The following is a 21,247-nucleotide window of genomic DNA, read 5'->3' on the forward strand; positions in this document are numbered from 1 at the left end:
AAATGGCCATGCTGTTTTTCCCTCTCCAAATTTTGAGCTTTTTTTTTCTCCTTTACTGTGAAGCTGGTATAACATGGTTGGTTTCATGTGGTACCACTGTCATCTCTTTAAAACTCAACCATCTATAGCCTCTGAAAGACTGACGGTGGCAAAAATAGCAGCATGAGAAAATTAACGAACCTTAATTGCATCACAATTAACACCTTAATGCTGACAACTCTAAATCTTACCCAACTGATATCAGCCTTACCGTTTACACTTTTACAACTGTATCAGAGCTGCAGCCCAACATTTCCTGTTGCTGCTGCTTTACATAATGTTGAGGATATGTAGCCTCACACACACTGACTTCCAGACTCAGTTAATCATTTAATACTCAGCAGATTTTGGCCAGGCAGGGAGCACATTAATTGACTTGTTTTAAACATTTCCTCCAGACATATTTTAAGTTATATAAAAATACTCAGCTTTGAAGAATAATGTGTGATAATGCTTTCTCAGAAATTGTGCAGTATTTTTTACTCCTTCTCCCAAAATGAAACATCCAGAATCTGTAAATATTTTTCCGTTTCAAAAGGTAAATTGCTGGAACATAAAATGTTACACATTGTTGACCTCCTTCCTCTTCACACTTTGTGGCGCCTTAATAACATCCTTCTACTTCCTCCTTTGCTTCTGATGCACCAGAGTCATAATTACTATGAACACTAGAGGGCTTTGATGCCTGAGTATGTTGTTTTGGGGATTTACAATGAAAGAGAAGAAGTCCCCTCTTGAGCATCTAAATGTGGAAACAGCCTAATATGTTGTTAACTCTGCTCATACTGCACACACCCATTGTAAAGATGAAAGGTCTTGGTACTTCACACATACTCAGGTTTTAATTCTGCACTGACAGCTTTTTATTTATATTTTGTGGCTTCACACTCACATGTCTCTTTGTCAGACATATATCAGACATGTCTATCTGTTGCAACACCAAAAATAAGCTGCACAGGAAGAGGAGGTTCTCACCTACATTTCACTTTGTCTGTCATTCAGTGTGATGTTCACACAGTCAGCGGCGAGACATAATGGAGGTCACAGCTCTCTGCATCGGACTGTGTGAGTACTGACTGTTTTCCTGTTGAGATTTCACAAAAAAGTAATTTATAAGCTGAATTTGGGAGCTATTTAAGCAATAGGTTTAATCAAGCAGAAATTCTGTAACTGATATGGATCTGTGACTGTGTCTTTTGTACACTTTTTGTTAGTGCTGCTGTAATTGTGATGCACAGTTACTAAAATCATTTGTATTTTCCTAACCGACACAAACATTCAATCGCGAGGGGCTGATAATATTTAACCTTATGCAGCACTGGTGCAAATAGTTTCCCAACAGAAATGATCTGACATGTAAAATTCATCTGTGTCTGACACACAGCTCTTTCTTTGTCTCTCCAGTGACAAATGTGTTGATGGTTGTGGTTGCACAAGTTCACAACAGTCATTGTCCTCCGAAAGATGGTAAGCTGCACTTTTTCATGAAAAATCTTCATGTTGATACAATATTAATAAAAACATATTAATTCAAATGCACTGTTGCTTTCATATTGTTAGCCACAGACTGGCCACACTCATTTGCAGAGCAGAAAACTGACGTTTGAATACATGTGCTCTGCCAATCAGGCTGTGCCTGTGAGGCACATAAAGCTGCAGTAGTTTTACTTTGCACTTAAAAAAAACAACTTTTGCACAAGCGACGCCATATGTCAAGTCTACAGACTGACTGAAGTGTGTGCGTAACTTTGGTCTCTCACCAGAGATTATACATGTTTGACACAAAAGGTGTTGCAGTATAAATGTCACGGAGTGTCACAATCCAGTTTAATAGCACATTACCATGGTAATAGCTATCTTAATGGAAAAGATACCAATATGTTAATTTTGTATGCATTTCTGTTTGAGAGTTTAAGAAGTTAACTTTTGCGTTCTGTGTCCTAAATGCAGGTTTTCCTTGTATTCTCCCAAACAGACTGCAGTTTTTTGAGTATGAGTCCATCAGTTTTACCTGTGAGTTTGACTGCGTGGCTGAATGGAGCGTGATGAGGACACTGGAGAATATCGTTCCAACAAACATCTCTAACTGGGTGCCATCAGCAGGATCTGGCACCATCAGTCCTGCCTTTTCATCAGACAGTGGAGCGTACTGGTGTGAGGCGGGAGATGGACTGAGAAGCAATTCTCTCAGCATCTCTATCACTGGTGTGTTTAGCTCATAAATCAATACTTATTCCACTCTATTTGTCTAAATCTGATCTTTTTGACATAGCAAGTATAACATAATACTGTAAGCAGCCCAAAGAAGAGTGATATTGCAACATGCTCTCACTCTCAACTTGTCAGGTATGGCAGTTTGGTCAGTGACCCTGTGCTTCAATCCCACATGCTCCATGTACCCCTCTAGCATCAATTTTGGATGTGCCAGCTTCTGTCCTATTTTCTGCTTCTTACTTGCAACATTGTCTTGTCATATAAACTTCTGTTTTAACAGGAAATGCAGGTTTTGGTACCAAAACTACTTTAGGTTTAAGCAACAAAACAAGGTTCAAGTGACAAACATAACTTGGTAAGGTTTAGAAAAGTGATCATGGTTTGGGTTAAAATAACCATTTTTTACAGTAGCTTAACAAGTATGATACTTGATGACTGTGTCACATTACATACGTCAGTAACTATGATACGTGGTTGAAAAAACTTTGAAAATCCAACTTGTTCTCAATCCTAAATTGTTAAATACCGCTGCTTGGTTTTTGATTTCCGCATGAGACACTGACGAAAAACAGGCATCTGTTCGCAGCGGTATGATACGTTGTCGGACGATGTCAGTAATTCAGTTCAAATTCAGCAAATTCAGTTCATTTGAAACACCATTCGACAACAATGTTATTTATAGACAAAGAAAGTCCCTCAGGGTTAGTGGGAGGGGTGGTGGATGGGTCCAACAAACGCTGTACGCTGTTTTAAGGTGCATTATTCACTGAGAACAGAAACAAATGGCCACATACCAAGCTGCCATATTTGATGCCCTGGAACTGAGAAGAGAAGAACCGATACAATAAACGGTGTAGGAGTAGATATTTTTGGAGAAAGAGAATTTTTGAAAAATTACATCTTAACTTGAAAGGGCAAATAGCTCACTTCCTGTTGGATTTAGGTCAGGGGTGTGATTTGTAGGTCTTGATGAGATGAACAAGCCAGTTTTGGTTTTGTCTTTCTACGACATTCCTACGGGTCGCAGCGGCCATTTTAGTGTGTCTAGGTGGCGCGAAAATCATCAGGAGGTTTTGTAACACGTCACCTGTAAGAGCCCATAAAATCCAAACCGATCGAGTAATGACAAAGTTATACAGAAGATCTGATTAGCAGCTGTTAGCTTCAAACACACATGATTAGCTGTCATGTGTGTTTGAAGCCGATAGGATAAATGGTGTAGGAGAAGATGTTTTTTGAAAAAGTTTGAAAAAGAGCATTTTTTGAGGCAAAATCTTACTTTGAAAGGGCAAATAGCTCACTTCCTGTTGGGTTTAGGTCAGGGGTGTCAGCGCGTGATTTGTAGGTCTTGATGAGATGAACAAGCCAGTTTTGGTTGGATCATTCTACGACATTCCTATGGGCCGCAGCGGCCATTTTAGTGTGCCTAGGAGGCTAGGTGGCGCTAGAGAGCCCATTTTGGCACTTCAGGGGTTATTTTTTTCATTTTATCAATTTTTTCACCCGTCCTGACATGCGTGCCAATTTTGATGAGTTTTTGAGCATGTTTAGGGGGTCAAATTCCAGCTTGTTGGCCGAGGTCCCTAAAAATATGCATCATTAGGTTAATATGACTGCTGAAATGTCAAAAAATATTAACCTGAAATGTGCAACTGCTATGAATCCAGCTAAATTTTGATTCAGTGCCCAACCTGTCCTCATCCTCACAGCCATGTTATGTTTAACATTAAATATCTCATTGTCCAGCTGGTTCAGTGATCCTGGAGACTCCTGTTCTGCCTGTGATGGAGGGAGACACTGTGACTCTGAGCTGTAAAAAGAAGAAAACTCCTGATGACCTCGCAGCTGATTTCTACAAAGATGGGCTCCGCATTAAGACCGAATACAAAGGAAAAATGACCCTCTATAATGTCTCTACATCTGATGAAGGACTCTACAAGTGTCACATCTCTGGAGCTGGAGGATCACCAGAGAGTCGGCTGGCTGTCAGAGGTGAGACATACCAGTGTTTCATATCTAAGTACCTAAGTATACACTTCATTCATTGTTTTTGCATGTTAGATGAAATAAAATAAATAAAATGCTTTATAACATCAGATAAATCTTTATTTATCCCAAGAGAAATTGCTTTACAGCAATTATTATGCAAAGTGAGAAGACTGCCAATACACTGCTCAAAAAAATTAAGAGAAGACTTAAATTACATATCAGATGTTGATGAATGAATTATTCAAGTGTAAAATCTTTACTGATGTATATTGTATAATTTGTTGAAAACAAAATGACGTAACAGTCAGTAGAAACCAAAATCATCAACCCACTGAGGGCTGGATTCAAAATCACACCAAAAATCAAAGTAAAAAATTAAAATCACAGGCTGATCCAACATGTGACTCAGTAGTGTGTACAGCCCAAGCCTGCCTGTATGACCTCCTGACATCGTCTCGGCATGCTCCTTATGAGTTGCCAGATGGTGTCCTGGGGATCTCCTTCAAGACCTGGATCAGGGCATCAGTGAGACAGTCTATGACGGTATTTGGCGGCGTCAGATGCACTGATACATAATGTCCCCCGCTCTGACAGTGTGGTCAGAAACATGCACACCAGTAGCCTGCTGGAGGTCATTTTGCAGGGCTCTGGCAGTGCTCCTCCTGTTCCTCCTCACACAAAGGAGCAGATACTGGTCCTGCTGCTGGGTTGATGCCCTTTGTGAGGTCACACACTCATACGAACGGGTACAGAGGGAAGGCAGTCGACTTAACGCTGTAAAATCTTTTATTCTCGCTTGTACATAGCACATACATATACACACAAGCCGGTTCCAGCTCCAGCTCCGGCTCGCTCTCTCTCTCTCTCTCTCTCTCTCTCTCTCTCTCTCTCTCTCTCTCGCTCTACCGTCCACTCTCTTCCGGACCCAGCCTACTGCAAGAGAGAAACCAGAACTAGGTTACCAGCATCCTTTTAAGGTTTGACTGTGATTACCTGATTCTGTCCCACTGTCTGATCACCGGCTGAGACACTCCCCCTCCCTCCTCCAGCAGCCGGCAACTCAACCATACCCCGTGCTACCGTGCTAAGCCTCATGCTACCAGTAGTGCCAAGGACACTAGTAGAAGACCAAACTAGAGCAGAATCAGTCAGGAAGGATAAGGAGAGAGCAACTGTCTGTGGACACCACATGTAAAACCATTCCCTTTATGGGGGGTGTCTTGCTTTTGCCTCTCAATTGCACCTGATGTCACTTTGATTTGCACCAAAGCAGCTGAAACTGATTCGCAATCACTTGTGCTTCCTAACTAGACAGATACTGTGACCATTAAGTTTTCCCTTAATGTTTCTGAGCAGTGTACAGAGAGTGCAAATACATAAAAGTTTTCCAATCAGGATCAAAACACTGCATAAGTATGTACTTTCTTTAGGGTTTAAGAATGTTTCGGGACCTGAAGAAAAGATGGACCCTCCCCCTACTCAACCCACCAGTCGCCCCCAGAGTCAGCCCCGGAATTTCCACACTCTGCTGTGGATTGTCGGCACTGTTTTACTGGTTGCCCTGCTGCTGTTGGTGCTGGGAGTACTATATTGTAGGATACACAAAGGTGAAGGGAGCACCACCAGAGGTAACTGCATTTAAAGTTATTTGAAATCAAAGCTGCTGCACACCTGGTAACCACACCTGGTTAAAGTGAGGTTTAAAGTTCAGTTTTAGAGAGAAGTCATTTTTGATGCTAGAAAAGCAAAAAAGGTGAAAGCTGAATAAAATGTTCTCAATCACCATTAAGGTATTAGGCAGAACCCTTCTTAATAACTTGCCTGTTGGCCAGCTTTTTTACTTACTAACTAAAGAATGTGACAGTTTAGTCATCCAACTAGTCCATACCCATTGAGTACAGTTGCCCACGTACAGTTTCACATGGTGTGTGTTTGGGATACAGGTCATAGGAAATTGCAGATCCAATAGTCAACTGAAGCCATTAAGAAGAGCAATGTATTCAGACAGAGTGTTTGTGAATTTGATAGTACGATTGCTTTATTGAAAGTACAGTAGTACCATTGCCAATAGTGGGATAGTTAGTGGAATAAAACTGTACATTAGTAGTTGAGGTAGCACGTTGAAAGGCAGATAGTTAAAGTGTTTATATGTTGTATTGACTTAAAAGTGGGGCGCACTGGTAGTTCACATGGGAAAGGTGCAGCTAGCCCTTGAAAAAAAAACACAAAAAAACCCATCATCAAACAACACAACACCAACATTGGTCCACAGGGGGAGCCACAGCGATCGGTCGCATTTTAGCCATTTTGAAGCATTTTTCTGTTGTTATAGCGCCACCCAGTTGCCAGTTAGAGTTAAATTTCTCCAGTCACCTTGAGGCGTCCTGTTCTACATATCTACCAAGTTTAGTAAAAATCCATATGGCGGTTAGGCCTAGATAAGAAATGAGCTCTCTAGCGCCCCCGTTTTGTTTGATGGGGTCAATAATGGAGGGGTCCCCTCAGATTATGTGTGGTCATATGCCTACAAAGTTGCATGGTGATGGGTGAAACCCTTGAGATGTTATACACCTTTATGTGATGAGCCACGCCCTCCGCAATATTCATTGCCTTATAGAAGCTCAGTTTTAGTTAGTTTTCCAACTTTTGCCAAGAGGGAACTTTAGATATTGGTCCCTAGATTATGTTCACCCAGTTTCATGCAGATCGCTCAAACTTCCTAGGAAGAGATCCATTTGAAGTGTTTTTCAAAAAATTCAAAATGGCGGAAAATCTATATAAGCGGAAGTTATGGGTTCTTGAGTCAAATGTGTTCCTCATGAGGAGAGGCACCTCTGTGCAAAGCTTCATGTCTCTACGTCATACGGGGCATGAGATATGCCCATTCAAAGTTTGACATTTCAATGGGTTGCTATAGCGCCCCCCTTTGGCCAATTGATGTAATATTGCTTCATTGGCATCCTCCCATGATCCTCTACCACTGTGCCAAATTTCACATGGATTGACCAAGTCAGTGAGGAGAAAAACGTGGAACACACACACAGACAGTTTTTGTCATTATATAGTAAAGATGATGACAAGAGTTTACATTACTGTCATTGATTTGCAATGGAGGCATGGAAAATGATTTTAATCCACCATTACTTTCTTATGAAATCCCCGAAAGACAAGGTAAGAGATACTATATCTTATGTACAAGATAATAGTGCACATGTACATACTGTACTTTCTGCCACGTAAACAACACCTTCCCTGTTGTAGGAATTTAAGTCTAGTATTACATTTTTGTCTTGATAAAATACAGCATCATAATACATTTTTTTTCCTTTTTTATGTTATAGTGCCAGGAAGTGAAAGTTCAATTGATCCACATCATGCAACATATGCTGTTGTCCAAAAAACAAGAAGGGGAAAAGGTACATTGTTATCTTAACTTGCTATCTACTTCTCTGGTATTTCCATTTTTGCAGTGCAAAACCACATCAACTCTGTGATGCAACACTTCTGTTTTTAGATATCTGAGAAATTCAGTTGTATGTGGAAAAGTATAATAAAATGCTTCATATGCAAAACACCTTAATTTATTTTTATTTCATTTTTTTCCTGTTTTAGTCCCGGGTGGTGATGATGTCGTTGATCCACACCAGGCAACATATGCTGTTGTCAAAAAACCAAAGAAGGAGAAAGGTATATGATTCTGTTTTGTTCCTCGTTCAAACTTTTTATATATGATCATATCAGAGGATGTAGTATGTGGTGCTGCTGAATGGTAGGAGTGTTTCTATTGTTTTGCCGCCCCTTGTCATTTTCCGTCACAGCTGGTAAGGATTTGGATGATCCACACGATGCCACATATTCGCTTTTGGAATGGAAGCAAAAAGGTACTTACTTATTTCTACTTAACATGTATTAAGATCCTTACTAAAGAAGTATACAGCAAGTTCATAGTGCAACATCTTCTGTCGTACCAGAAGATTCCAGATGACTCAGAATTGACATGAAGACAAAATTCACCATTACGTTCTACAGTTATTTTGCTGGCTGGGGATGGAAATATCCATCGGTCAGTTGGGCCACCATTTTGATCCAGACTGAAATATCTTAATAAATACTGGGAGCATCTGTAATCCTCTGACCTTTCCTGTAGCGCCACCAGCAGGTCAATGTTTTTACAAAATCCTGTAAAATATCTTCCAGCTTGAATTGGGAAAAAAAATGTTGAAAATATTTGTGTTTCCTGGACAATGTATCCTAGCGTCTCTGGTGATCCTCTGAGTTTCTTGTATCGCCACCATCAGGTTGAAATCTGTGGTATTTAGTGAAATGACTAAACAAAATTTGATGGATTGCCATAAAATTTGCTTCAGACATTTGTGACACTTTCTAAGGACAAATTGTTTTGATCTCCTAACTTCTCATCCTGCTCTGCCATCAGGTCAGAATATTGCTGTGCCCAATACTTTGCTTTTGTACTTTGTTTTGTGCTATCAGCATGTGTCAACATGCTAACTTGTGAAACGGTGAACAAGGTAAACATTATACATTCTCTGAATCAGCATGTTGATTGATATTGTGCTGCTAGCGCAGAGCTGCTAACAATGCTGTAGGCCAAAAAAGTTTTAAGTTTCACCAATTTCCAAGTTTCTCATGCCAAATGGGTGTGAATAGATTTCACATAATGCTGAAAAGAGAAATGATTGAGACTCATTGGGCTTAAATTAAGAAAATATGTTCCAGCTGTCTGTTGAAAACGGTTACTATCACGTACGTATAGATGCAAGTGACAGTTTGATCCTCTTACTTATAAACCACATGAGAAAACCACAGAGAGAAACGAAGGGCGTCTCTGTAGGCTTTATTTAGCCAACTACATACAAGACGTTTGACAGAACAAAGATGAAAGATTTCCGTTCAATATCTACATGTGCATACATGCGTGCAGTATTGGATTTTTTGCCGATATCTGATATGCCAATATATAACAACTCATTTGATCTATAACTGATACTGATATTGACATATCCACTTTTTTCCCCACCTAATTTTAGTGATCATCAAGTCTCTTCTGTAGTGGAATCAACATCATATTCTGCAGATGGAGAAATGAAATTCAGTCCTTTTCAATGTATGTAGTATTTATTCATGGTGAAAATTCAGAGAAAGCATGTCCTGATAGTTCATTTTAAAGCCGATATTGGCCGATACAGATGATGTACCAATATTATTGTTCATCTCTGATCAAAACATTTGGAGTTAGGGAGTGAGGACCCTGAAAGAACAATATACAAAGATACTGTACAACTGTTGTTGTAATGTGTAATGTTTTCATTATACTAATAAAGAAAACAGACTGTTTCTGTGAACCCAAATGTGGTGTACAGAGAGAGTGCAGTGTATGTTCTAATAAATGGCACGAGAGTAGGGTCAACTTGATCTTTTATAGATCGACTGCCACAGAGGGACCCTAAAGTAACTTATTCCAAGCAATTCTCATTCCAAAGTTGTCACATGTCACCACTTTGCTATTGCCTTTCACATCTATATATTACGGGCAAAGTATCCTTCTGCATCTGCTGTTTTTGTTCTGGGAGACCGTGACCAACGCAGTCTCACTTCAAAGTCCTTTAATGTCAGCATGATACGCGGCCGGTTGCTGTTATAGTTTAACGGTGCTCCATGGCATCAGGGGGAAAGGACAATAACGAAAGTTAAGGCAGCGAAAGTCTGATTAAGGCGGGGGTTTTTTACCCAGGAGGCCAGTGTTCATGTCCCGTAAGATTCTAAAGCCAAACCCCCTTCTTTTTTCCTCAACCTAACCATGTGCATTAGTTGCTGGAAGTAAAAAAATTTGTCACGTTGTTGTACTGACATAGTGCATTTATTTTGAAAGAGAGATGTAAACGGTAAATTTCCTGTGAAAACAGAAGTGTATTTTGAAAACAGACAGTGCGTGTAACAGGCTGAAGTTGACACGGCATCCCAGAATGTCAACAACCAACACACCCAGAGTACCTTGGACGTCATATTTGGCAAGCAAGCACCGGCCTCCTGACTGAAAGTCCAGGGTTTGTTGGACCCATCCACCACCCTTCCCACCCACCCTATGGGGAGTTTCGAGCTCCTTGTATTACGTCATTACCAGTAGCATTTCTGCCATCCACCAGCGTATCATATCGCTGCAACAGGTGCCATCCGGCTGCGTTACGAACGAGTGCCGTCCAGCTGACCAGCAGCTTATCATAAAACCATGAAAGGTTATGTCCAACTTCGTTGCACACTGACAATGATCGGCTGCGTATCATACCTCCACGAAAGATGTCTTTTGGCATCGGTGTCTGACACAGATATCAGTGACAAAGTGGACGTATCTGATGACTTCAGAATAAGAACGGGCTGCATATTCAGTTCACATTTGATTTCAAATGTATTTTTGTGAATAAACAATTTCTTTTTTTCCAAAACAGGACTGACAGCAGGAAGAAAGAAAGAAGCAAGGACAAAGCCAGGAGAGAATGTTGTCTATTCTTCAATTAACTTCACAGCAGGTAAGACGGAGGGCCCTATTTAGATGGTCTAAAGCGGACGGCGGAGGGCGCATAATCCATGTCGCAAGTGTCATTGCTATTTAGATGCAGGCACAGTTGTCATTTTCACGCCCTCGTCGTCTAACTAGCAAATGAACTTGCACCTCTCTGGGTGTGTTGGTCTAAAAATGAGGAGTTGTCAGGCGCAGTCATGGCGCGTTGCTAGTTAGATGACGTAAAAAGCAAATGCGCCAGTGACCAACAAAAACCTGGTCTGAAAGTCAACGGCGCAGTATTTCGGGTCCATGTCATTGGTCCGACAGCCCATTGGTTCGACATCCCATTAGTCCGACTGTCCGCGGTGCTGAACGGCTCGCGGCGGGTGTATGGTGCGCCGCAACCAGCTCTGGGTCAGCTGGGAAAGGCTTGAGGCGAAGCAGGCTCACGGCTTATGTGTTTGCCACTTTCTTTTTCATTTTAACCCACACCATGATCTTTTCCTGACCCTAACCAAGTGGTTTTTGTGCCTAAACCTAACCAGACCTTAACCACAGGACATCATGATGATTTCGGAACAACGGGACTTCGGAACAATGAGTTTAATATGGTCGGAACGATGAGCTGTCGGACCAATGGGCAGTTCCCCAAGCAAGCACCGGCCTCCTGAGTGAAAGTCCAGGGTTTGTTGGACCCATCCACCACCCTTCCCACCCACCATATGGGGAGTTTCGAGCTCCTTGTATTACGTCATTACCAGTAGCATTTCTGCCATCCACCAGCGTATCATATCGCTGCAACAGGTGCCATCCGGTTGCGTTACGAACGAGTGCCGTCCAGCAGCTTATCATAAAACCATGAAAGGTTACGTCCAACCGCGTTGCACACTGACAATGACCGGCTGCGTATCATACCTCCACGAAAGATGGCTTTTGGCATTGGTGTCTGACACAGATATCAGTGACAAAGCGGACGTATCTGATGACTTCAGAATAAGAACGGGCTGCATATTCAGTTCACATTTGATTTTAAATGTATTTTTGTGAATAAACAATTTCTTTTTTTCCAAAACAGGACTGACAGCAGGAAGAAAGAAAGAAGCAAGGACAAAGCCAGGAGAGAATGTTGTCTATTCTTCAATTAACTTCACAGCAGGTAAGACGGAGGGCCCTATTTAGATGGTCTAAAGCGGACGGCGGAGGGCGCATAATCCATGTCGCAAGTGTCATTGCTATTTAGATGCAGGCGCAGTTGTCATTTTCACGCCCTCGTCGTCTAACTAGCAAATGAACTTGCACCTCTCTGGGTGTGTTGGTCTAAAAATGAGGAGTTGTCAGGCGCAGTCATGGCGCGTTGCTAGTTAGATGACGTACAAAGCAAATGCGCCAGTGACCAACAAAAACCTGGTCTGAAAGTCAACGGCGCAGTATTTCGGGTCCATGTCATTGGTCCGACAGCCCATTGGTTCGACATCCCATTAGTCCGACTGTCCGCGGTGCTGAACGGCTCGCGGCGGGTGTATGGTGCGCCGCAACCAGCTCTGGGTCAGCTGGGAAAGGCTTGAGGCGAAGCAGGCTCACGGCTTATGTGTTTGCCACTTTCTTTTTCATTTTAACCCACACCATGATCTTTTCCTGACCCTAACCAAGTGGTTTTTGTGCCTAAACCTAACCAGACCTTAACCACAGGACATCATGATGATTTCGGAACAACGGGACTTCGGAACAATGAGTTTAATATGGTCGGAACGATGAGCTGTCGGACCAATGGGCAGTTCCCCAAGCAAGCACCGGCCTCCTGAGTGAAAGTCCAGGGTTTGTTGGACCCATCCACCACCCTTCCCACCCACCCTATGGGGAGTTTCGAGCTCCTTGTATTACGTCATTACCAGTAGCATTTCTGCCATCCACCAGCGTATCATATCGCTGCAACAGGTGCCATCCGGTTGCGTTACGAACGAGTGCCGTCCAGCAGCTTATCATAAAACCATGAAAGGTTACGTCCAACCGCGTTGCACACTGACAATGACCGGCTGCGTATCATACCTCCACGAAAGATGGCTTTTGGCATTGGTGTCTGACACAGATATCAGTGACAAAGTGGACGTATCTGATGACTTCAGAATAAGAACGGGCTGCATATTCAGTTCACATTTGATTTTAAATGTATTTTTGTGAATAAACAATTTCTTTTTTTCCAAAACAGGACTGACAGCAGGAAGAAAGAAAGAAGCAAGGACAAAGCCAGGAGAGAATGTTGTCTATTCTTCAATTAACTTCACAGCAGGTAAGACGGAGGGCCCTATTTAGATGGTCTAAAGCGGACGGTGGACGGCGCATAATCCATGTCGCAAGTGTCATTGCTATTTAGATGCATGAGCAGTTGTCATTTTCACGCCCTGCGCCCTCGTCGTCTAACTAGCAAATGAACTTGCGCTCCTCTGGGTGTGTTGGTCTAAAAATGAGGAGTGGTCAGGCGCAGTCATGGTGCGTTGCTAGTTAGATGACGTAAAAAGCAAATGCGCCAGTGACCAACAAAAACCTGGTCTAAAGTCAACGGCGCAGTATTTCGCTGTTAAACAAGTTAGTAATATGCGTCTCTAGGCGGGTGCACAACGCACGTGCACTCTGCTCAGACACACACGGAGCAGCCACACATATGCAAAAGATAACAAATAAAATGTGAAAGGTTATTATTGTGCACATTAAAATATTTATCAGAAACACATCTTAATGGTCAGTCATTAATCAGAATGATCTAATCGCAGTAATAATGATCATCATAATTTGTAATAATGACAAATGAAACTGTGAAATTATCTGACCAATCAATCATTTTTTTGAATAAAAACCAAAGCCCACACATTACATTTATTTTAACATGTTATACTAGGCTACATTATATTATATTATTATATTATCTGAGTGTAGAGAGGACACACATGCAAATAAGAGGCAGAACACAGCTCTAGGAAACATGTGAACACAATTAACAAACGTGGGTGGGGGAGAAAACGCTGAACAGGTCCTAGCTGCAGGATCAGCACCTTGGGGAGCTCCGCGGCAGTCCTGACAGCTGTGCTCTGTTACATGATGAAAACAGGTTTGAATAATATTGCACAGATATTAAGTAAGATCTTTCTTGTATTAGTGATCCCACACCTGCTTTACCTCGGGGAGCTTGGGTGCCTGTCTGCTGTCCCCGTAGATCTGGTTCTGACGGGCCTTCACCTCCCGCACGACGAGATCCGTCTCCTCAGCTGTAAAACGCTCATCTTTCCAGTTGGTAGGTCCGCCATCTAACTAGCTCTCCACCGTGCGCTCCAATCGCGCCTCTTTTAAAGGGAATGAGAGGTGACACTCTGATTGGCTTATTGAATGATACGCCCAAAACACACCCATGACTAATTCACAGAGTAAGTCCAACCCTTTTAGACTCTCCGCGCTGTCTAACTAGCAAGTGACTGGGACACACCCATGCGCTGCATGCCTGGCGCTTTGCGTTTTAGATCATCTAAATAGGGCCCGAAGTCTGGTACAACATGTTTCCCCTAATATTTATGTAATACTGTATTTATATAGTGTTCCTGCGCTTCCTATTTTACAACCAAAAAGTCAGCAGAACACTTACTTTTCTCTGAGTACCTTAGAGTCAAGTGTAGAAATAGCAGAGATGGTGAGCTTTCGACACAAGTCAGCAGCTGCTGACAGTTTAGCCTCCTGGATTTTTTAAACCTGTTGTTGAACATCTTTTGCTTGATTTTTCATAGATTTTGTATTTCCTCACAGGAGACGTGTCTAACAGGCCACGGAAAGCAGATGCACCTGACTAAAGGACAAGTAGGACAAGAGTCAATAAATGATGTTACAGTGACACAGTGTTTTATCTTTTTAAATGGTTGTAAAAAGCCTGAATCGTCTCTCCGTAACAGTATTTTTAATGGACTGGTTATTTTGATATTACATTTCAGGCTGTTGACATGCACTGTTTGTACATATTCCTATGAAAAGTAATGCACCAACATTTGTACATATCCTATGTAATAATGAGGCAGTAATTTGTGTATATCCTATGTATTTCGGAAGACTGCAATCATGTGACCAATGTGCTGACAGCAGTGAAGAAGGACGTGGTCCTGAGTGGTATAGTTAGGAGGCAGGGTGGGGTGATGGATGGGTCATAAAACACAGGGCTTTGAATCATTTCAAGGTATGTCGTCACCTTGTTTCTTTTCCCTCAACCTAACCTCCCTAACCTAATGTTAATTATGTAACTTTAAGTTAACGACAAATGTTGGGTGCTAATTTACAGGATATCAAACAAACCTTTGTGTGTGCATTTTCGTAGGATATCATGTACGTTTTTTATGATTTAAAAAGTTTAGCATCAGCAAATGTCAGCAGTGCATTTACATTTTTAAATACGATGCTCAGCTATTGTTGTTATGCTTTTCTGAGGCCATTTCCTGGTTTGATCTTGTGTTTCTCCAACACAGATGACAGGACATTGACACTCCACACATTTTGGTTTCTTGAAAATAAGACCAGATTCTAGTGCCAGTTCCTCCAAATCTTAAGACCTTGTGGGCAATGTAAAAAAACAAAAATAAAAAAAACAAAACAAGAATTTCTCCCCCTTACCATGCAGGGAGAAGGCCATTAAGGCAGACTAAGGGAAAGTGGCTAAAACAAAAACAAAAAACAAAAAAAATGAAAGCTGTTTGCAAGATTTGTACATTTAAGAACTTAATTAGGACTCTGTTTAACCAGACTGAAAGGGTTTGTCACATAATAGAAAAGATCAAAAGTATGTTGTTTATTACATATTTATGGCAGCTGTGACCATGCGTAACTGGCAAAGGAAAATCTCTGCATATTTCTATGCACAAATTGAAAATGCATGTCAAAACAGGTGGATGGAAATGCATGTAATGCCTATTGAAGTGGACTGATGAAACAATTTAAAATAGTCACTGTTCACAAAATTTGAAAGGGTTCACATGGTTCATTGTCCTCTTTTGTCTTCTTTGGTTTAGTCACACCATCAGTGTCTATTTTCAAAGTGAGCAGTTCATTAGAGCAAAACAGTTGTTTCATCCACATTAACCACAGTTTTATCTGCTGTCTGCTCACACGACACGTCAGCTGCTGCAGTTTTTAAATACACTCACTGTGGTCAACATGATGCAGTTACAACAGTGTGACCTGAAGACACACTGAGTTTAGAGACACATTTATATTTGGTTTCCCCTAACATACTAAACCACGGATATCTGTTTCCCACACCCCCTGCTATATGTTGGGCCCAGTCTTCATACAGACTGACTATATTTTTAAACCCAAACAGAGTGCTTGAAACACGTTCAACTCGTGGTAACTTTGAGATATGAACTCTTTCTTCTTCTTCTGTCTCACTTAATCCCTTTCGGTTATATCAAAGCAGAATGTGCTTCAATCAAGTTAAAAGTTTAGATCCAATAATACACAAGCCTTGCATTGCATGTGCACATTACAGAAAATTGACTGTACAGTATAACTAACATGTTCTCATCCCAAGTCGTCACATATTTTTGCTTGTTCTGGGATGCTGCTACCAAAGTTGGAGTGTCAACAAAAGCAAATGATTAGGTGCAGAGAAAAACATCATGGTTTGGCTCTACATTCATACGGGAAGCAAACACCTGGCTCCCCTGTGAAAGTCCGTCTTTTTTTTGACCCATCCACCACCCCTCAATTAACTCTGTCTGGCTGTGTATCATACCAACACACGTGCGTTATGAACTCATGCCGTCCATCCATGTACCATACTGCCACTACTGGTGCCATCTGGCTGACTAGCAGCGAAACACCATAAAAGGTTCCAGCCAGCCACATTACACACTGACGCTGCCCAACGACGTATCATACCACTGCCAAAGGTAGCTTTTGGCGTCAGTGTCTGACGACACAATCAATGCAAAGCAGTGATTTTTGATGACTTAGGAATCAGACCAGCCTGGCATTGCACTGGTAATGTTGCCATGTGCAGGGTACAGTGACAACCTTTTCTCTAGCTATTATGGTTATATGTGACTTTGCTGTCCCAGTTATGTTGTGGTGACAAACTTAATCACTTCCTGCATTATGTTACCAGGAGACATTTTTTGAGTAAAGCAAGTGCTAAATTTCTGCACCACATGCTGCATCCTTAGTTCTGTGTGCTTAGGTTCAAGCAACAAAAGCATTTCAGTTAAGGTTAATTACAGACTGTAAATCTGTTGTGTCTTGTGTAAGAAGTAATTTTTGACTTGTGCCGTATGTAAGGAAGACCATTTTCTTTCCCTAACCTGACTCTAGTGCTGTGAATGCCACAACATAACGATGACATCAAGCTTCAGCTGCTACACACAGATATTGTTTTACCACACTGGATACTGTATGGGAAACTGATGAGGCACATTTGACATTTTGCAACTTTGCAGATACCTTAACCGAAAATGTCTCCTTATTACGTTAATAAACAACAAAATTCTGGCAGCATTACATTTCCTTAAACATGTACATTATCTGTTGTTTAAAATGAGTTCCTGGAAGAAAAGGTTGATCTGTGACTCTATAAGATCCTGTAGAAAATGTATGTATATGAAATTGATGGATTTGTGTTAAACAGATGAATTCTTAATATATTCTGCATGCCTTACCGCCACCCAGTTATGAATATATAAATAAAATCATTACCTTTTGAACAAGATGTCAGTTCCAAACTTTTCCTCAAACCTCACCGAAATGCCTCACAGACATTGAAGAACCAAATTATGACAGATAATAAATGTCATTTGCCCTTTTTTTTAATTCAAGGGAATGTTAAGAGAATTTCAGTGTGACCACCTTTCCTTGTTTCGTGACTGCTGTCTGGATGCAATTTTAGTTACCTGAATAAAAAAGGCACTGTCTATTTTGGTGGTCAAGTTTTTGGCTTGGTTTGGACACCTTTACTGTGCCAGTTTGATGATTCATGCACCTTAATTTTAACAGTGACCCAAATTGTGTTTTCATTTTTTTAATCTTTTACAGAACAATGTTATTGCTCTTCATGGGTGCTATTATCTGCCATGTGCCTTTTTAGCCTCTTATTCATGTATTTTTTGTGCATATGTGATATTTTGTGATATTATCTGTCCTTGTTTGTACTTGTATATAAGACTTTTATTCTACTGCATGCCCATCTTACCAGGACTCCCCTGGTGAAGAGATTTTGCAGATTGATGTGACTTTTCTGGTTAAATGAAGGTTGAATAAATAACGTTTCCCCAGTGGGTCAGTGAGTCACCTAAAAACTGGTTTTATTGCATGTCTGTTCTTACTGCCTGCATTGTTACTCCGGGCACTATTTGCTTATCTCAAAGTATTGTTAATTAGTTGTGAAATTGCAGTGCAGAGTCCAAAACAAATTTCCCCATGAGGACAAATGAAGTTAACACATTTCCCATTCACATTATAAAGATCCTTAGTGATGAGGTGGGGATGGCTATCAGACACTTAGAAATGCACATCTACTTCAATTTCTCTACGCTGACCAATTATTGTAAATGCTAAATAACAACAACACCAAACATACAATATGTATATAATATTGAAATACTGTTGATATTGTAATATTACTTATTGGGATATAACATGATGTCTTTATGTGTTAAAACAAAGACACCTGATAGTACTGACTTTGCCAATATCAATATTTGCATATTAATTCTGTTTGGGTCCTGTGTCTAATGTAGTTTCACACTTATTTTTTCTAAAAGTACTGAATAACACTGTTTGTGTTTCAACACACATTTCAGGATACAAGTGAAGAGAAAAAAAAACAGAGAGAGACAGAGAGCAGCAGCTTTTGATGAAAGCAAAAAGAAGCAAAGAGCAGCTTATGACAGAAAACAAGAAAATGAAGGAGGAGTTACAGAAAAAAGAGAAAGAAGTGAAAATTATGAGACAGGCTATACTGAGTGAACTGAAGAAGGAAGAGAGCCAGAAAGATAAACTCAGTGCTGACCAAATGGAGAAGACAGAGAGATGGGAGAAGGATAATATACTGTGACCAGCTGCTGTCACAGTTTATGATCTATCTGGCAATAAAATCATAAACTCTCAGATAGTCTAAAGTTTCATCTCTACACACAACATGCAGCTTTGCGTCACGGTAAGCTGACTTTTGACTCACAATTTTATAAGTTCTTATGGTAACCAAATAATCAGACTTTCATCTGATACTTTCCTGAGGCTCGTGTTTTGTTATTACAGTTTGGTTTTACTGCTTTTCACCTGAAAATTATATGTGTAGCACTGCAACAGCAATCATGCGTGGAAGTGAAACCAGACAGAAATCTTAGATCATGGAGGCTGCTACGAATTCTACAACTGAATCAATATGTGAACAATCAGAATAAACAGATATCACCTGTTTCAGACAAATGTGATGCTGCTTCAATGTGATTAAAGTTAGTACTCCATGTACAGACTGTTAACAGCCAGAATTCCTCCCTCACAACAAAGCTGAAACTAAAGTGACCTGTCTGAGTCTCAGCAGCCTGATTTGTTTCTTTGGTTCACAGATGAAAATGCGTCTGTTCAGCTGGTTTGGATTTTGACTGTTTGTCCTCTGCAGCCTCCCAGTAACCACAGGTAACCTGACTCACTGCATTCATACATGCTCAGAAAATGTTTCCTAGCAGGAAACACAACGACGTGTGGAAAATAATCAGAATCCTAAACCTACCCCTTCAAAATCAATGAACAAATGTAAGCGATAGCCTCCTCACTACAAAACACACCACCATATAAAAATAACAATCTACTATTTTAGTTTTACTGCCAATAAATCTTTTAATATCGAAACCAAATTATTTTATCAAATGGTTAATAATCAAACATCTCTCGCTCACAAAATGCCCTTCAGATCGTCAGAGGCAGTGTCCAAGGAGGCAGTGGGCAGGTTGAGAGGTAGAGTATGGTTGAATTTGTCTGAGGGTTAAGGATTAAGTAGTTAACCTGAGGCAGGCGAATATGAGAAACCTGAAAAGCTGAAAGCTTAACTTTTTGTAGGTCAAAGACCAGGAAGACCACAGCTACATCTGAGCAGCTCAAAGGGACAATAGAACAAAACCCATCCAAACCTGCGCCAGGGATCAAACACTTACAGCAGCACTTTGTCGCCCACTCTGATTTTTTTTATGCACATCACTGCCATTCTCTTTGGAGCAAAGATGTCCAGAATGTATAACCTCTTGCAATCTCCTCTTTCAGCCACTTTTCTCTCTATTCTCCTTTCATGCTGATTTTGTTCCCCCTCCCCCAGCTCACAGGTGTGTCTCATTTATTTACTTCATGTCCTGACAGAGTTAAACAGGGCTACTCTGCACTTTTTCCTTTCTCCTTTTCTGCTCCATGCCAGTTACTATGACTGTGATTGACAGCTAACTTAGCCATGACTGTTGACAAATTAATGCTGATATGAGTTAACCAACTGCTCTTTAAAACAGTTTAACTGCTTTTTGGATATTAGATACATATTTAATTGGCCTAAAAGGCACAAAGACACATGAACTAGATCACTGAACTTAACACGAGTCTGTGTTATCAATCATTGTGCATTAATAAGATTAAAAAATTGGTCTGCCTCACCACATATAAAGAGGACAAAATCATTTAAAAGAGTGTTCCCCCAGCGTGGACATGGATTACAACAGTTTTGCTCCAGCAAGGCAGAGCAGCAGCAGGCCTACATGCAAATCCCAGAAAAACTCCACAAATTGCACTTTCTGCAAAATCCACTTGAGGGCCCCAAAGAGCAAAATTGGTGCAAGCTCACCTGTGACTGTTCTGGGGTCCTAAAGGGGACATTTGTGGGTTTAATGAACAAAGCAGAGGGGTTACATGGATCTGTCTATATATTAAGCACATGTCCACACTGCCCACGTAAAGCCCACAGTGGGCCTCCATGGACATGCTTAGAAACTCTCCACTGTGTATCAGCACCCTGAAATGTGCATGTGCCTGTTTGGTCAGGCACAACAAGGTTATAAACTGAGATTACCTGTTTAAGTAAAGGTTAAATAAAGACAAAGAAATAGTTGTTGTGACCTTACACAGGATCCAATTCAAAATGTATCTCGGCTTTAAATGAAAAACATATTTAAATCAAATGTGTTGAATGCCTGTGACCAACATACTGAAACTGTGAGTGCACACTGACGATTTCATCCTTTAGCAGCTACTTTGTTCCTCTCTTTACAGGGCAGTCGAACCTTCTTTGTTCACCTCAACCAATCGTAGCCCTGGCTGGTGATGATGTCATTCTACCATGTCACCTTGATCCTCCCACCAGTGCCAGCTCCAGGACAGTGGAGTGGACCAGACCTGGGTTATACCCAGAGTACGTCCATGTTCACCAAGATGGACGACTGGTGCATCAGAGTCAGAATCCGCTGTATAATTACCGCACAGTGCTGT

General features: G+C 41.0%; 1 protein-coding gene and 1 long non-coding RNA gene across 2 annotated transcripts; both read left to right on the forward strand.

The window, feature by feature from the left end:
- The first annotated feature begins 1,072 nt into the window (after window positions 1-1,072).
- On the forward strand, window positions 1,073-18,045 carry LOC117245711 (uncharacterized). Its single transcript, XM_078163939.1, has 12 exons — window positions 1,073-1,104; window positions 1,444-1,506; window positions 2,015-2,244; window positions 4,000-4,245; window positions 5,673-5,870; window positions 7,584-7,658; window positions 7,855-7,929; window positions 8,061-8,123; window positions 10,707-10,787; window positions 11,838-11,918; window positions 12,969-13,049; window positions 14,552-18,045. Exons 3-12 carry the CDS (start codon window positions 2,085-2,087, stop codon window positions 14,593-14,595), a joined length of 1,104 nt encoding a protein of 367 aa, XP_078020065.1. The 5' UTR covers window positions 1,073-1,104; window positions 1,444-1,506; window positions 2,015-2,084; the 3' UTR covers window positions 14,596-18,045.
- An 845-nt stretch (window positions 18,046-18,890) lies between these two features.
- LOC144459652 (uncharacterized) lies at window positions 18,891-21,226 on the forward strand. Its single transcript, XR_013488492.1, has 3 exons — window positions 18,891-18,938; window positions 19,351-19,420; window positions 21,032-21,226. It is a non-coding gene; the product is annotated as an uncharacterized LOC144459652 (long non-coding RNA).
- The last annotated feature ends 21 nt before the right edge of the window (window positions 21,227-21,247 follow it).

The sequence above is a fragment of the Epinephelus lanceolatus genome, chromosome 22 (assembly GCF_041903045.1).
Source record: "Epinephelus lanceolatus isolate andai-2023 chromosome 22, ASM4190304v1, whole genome shotgun sequence".
NCBI lineage: Eukaryota > Metazoa > Chordata > Actinopteri > Perciformes > Serranidae > Epinephelus > Epinephelus lanceolatus.

Bases quoted from the DNA above. Each gene is read 5' to 3' on its own strand.
- LOC117245711 (XM_078163939.1), top strand. From the start codon at position 2,085: ATGAGGACACTGGAGAATATCGTTCCAACAAACATCTCTAACTGGGTG. The intron at 7,659-7,854 runs GTACATTGTTAT...TTCCTGTTTTAG, and splicing joins AAAAACAAGAAGGGGAAAAG to TCCCGGGTGGTGATGATGTC. The intron at 13,050-14,551 runs GTAAGACGGAGG...ATTTCCTCACAG, and splicing joins TTCAATTAACTTCACAGCAG to GAGACGTGTCTAACAGGCCA.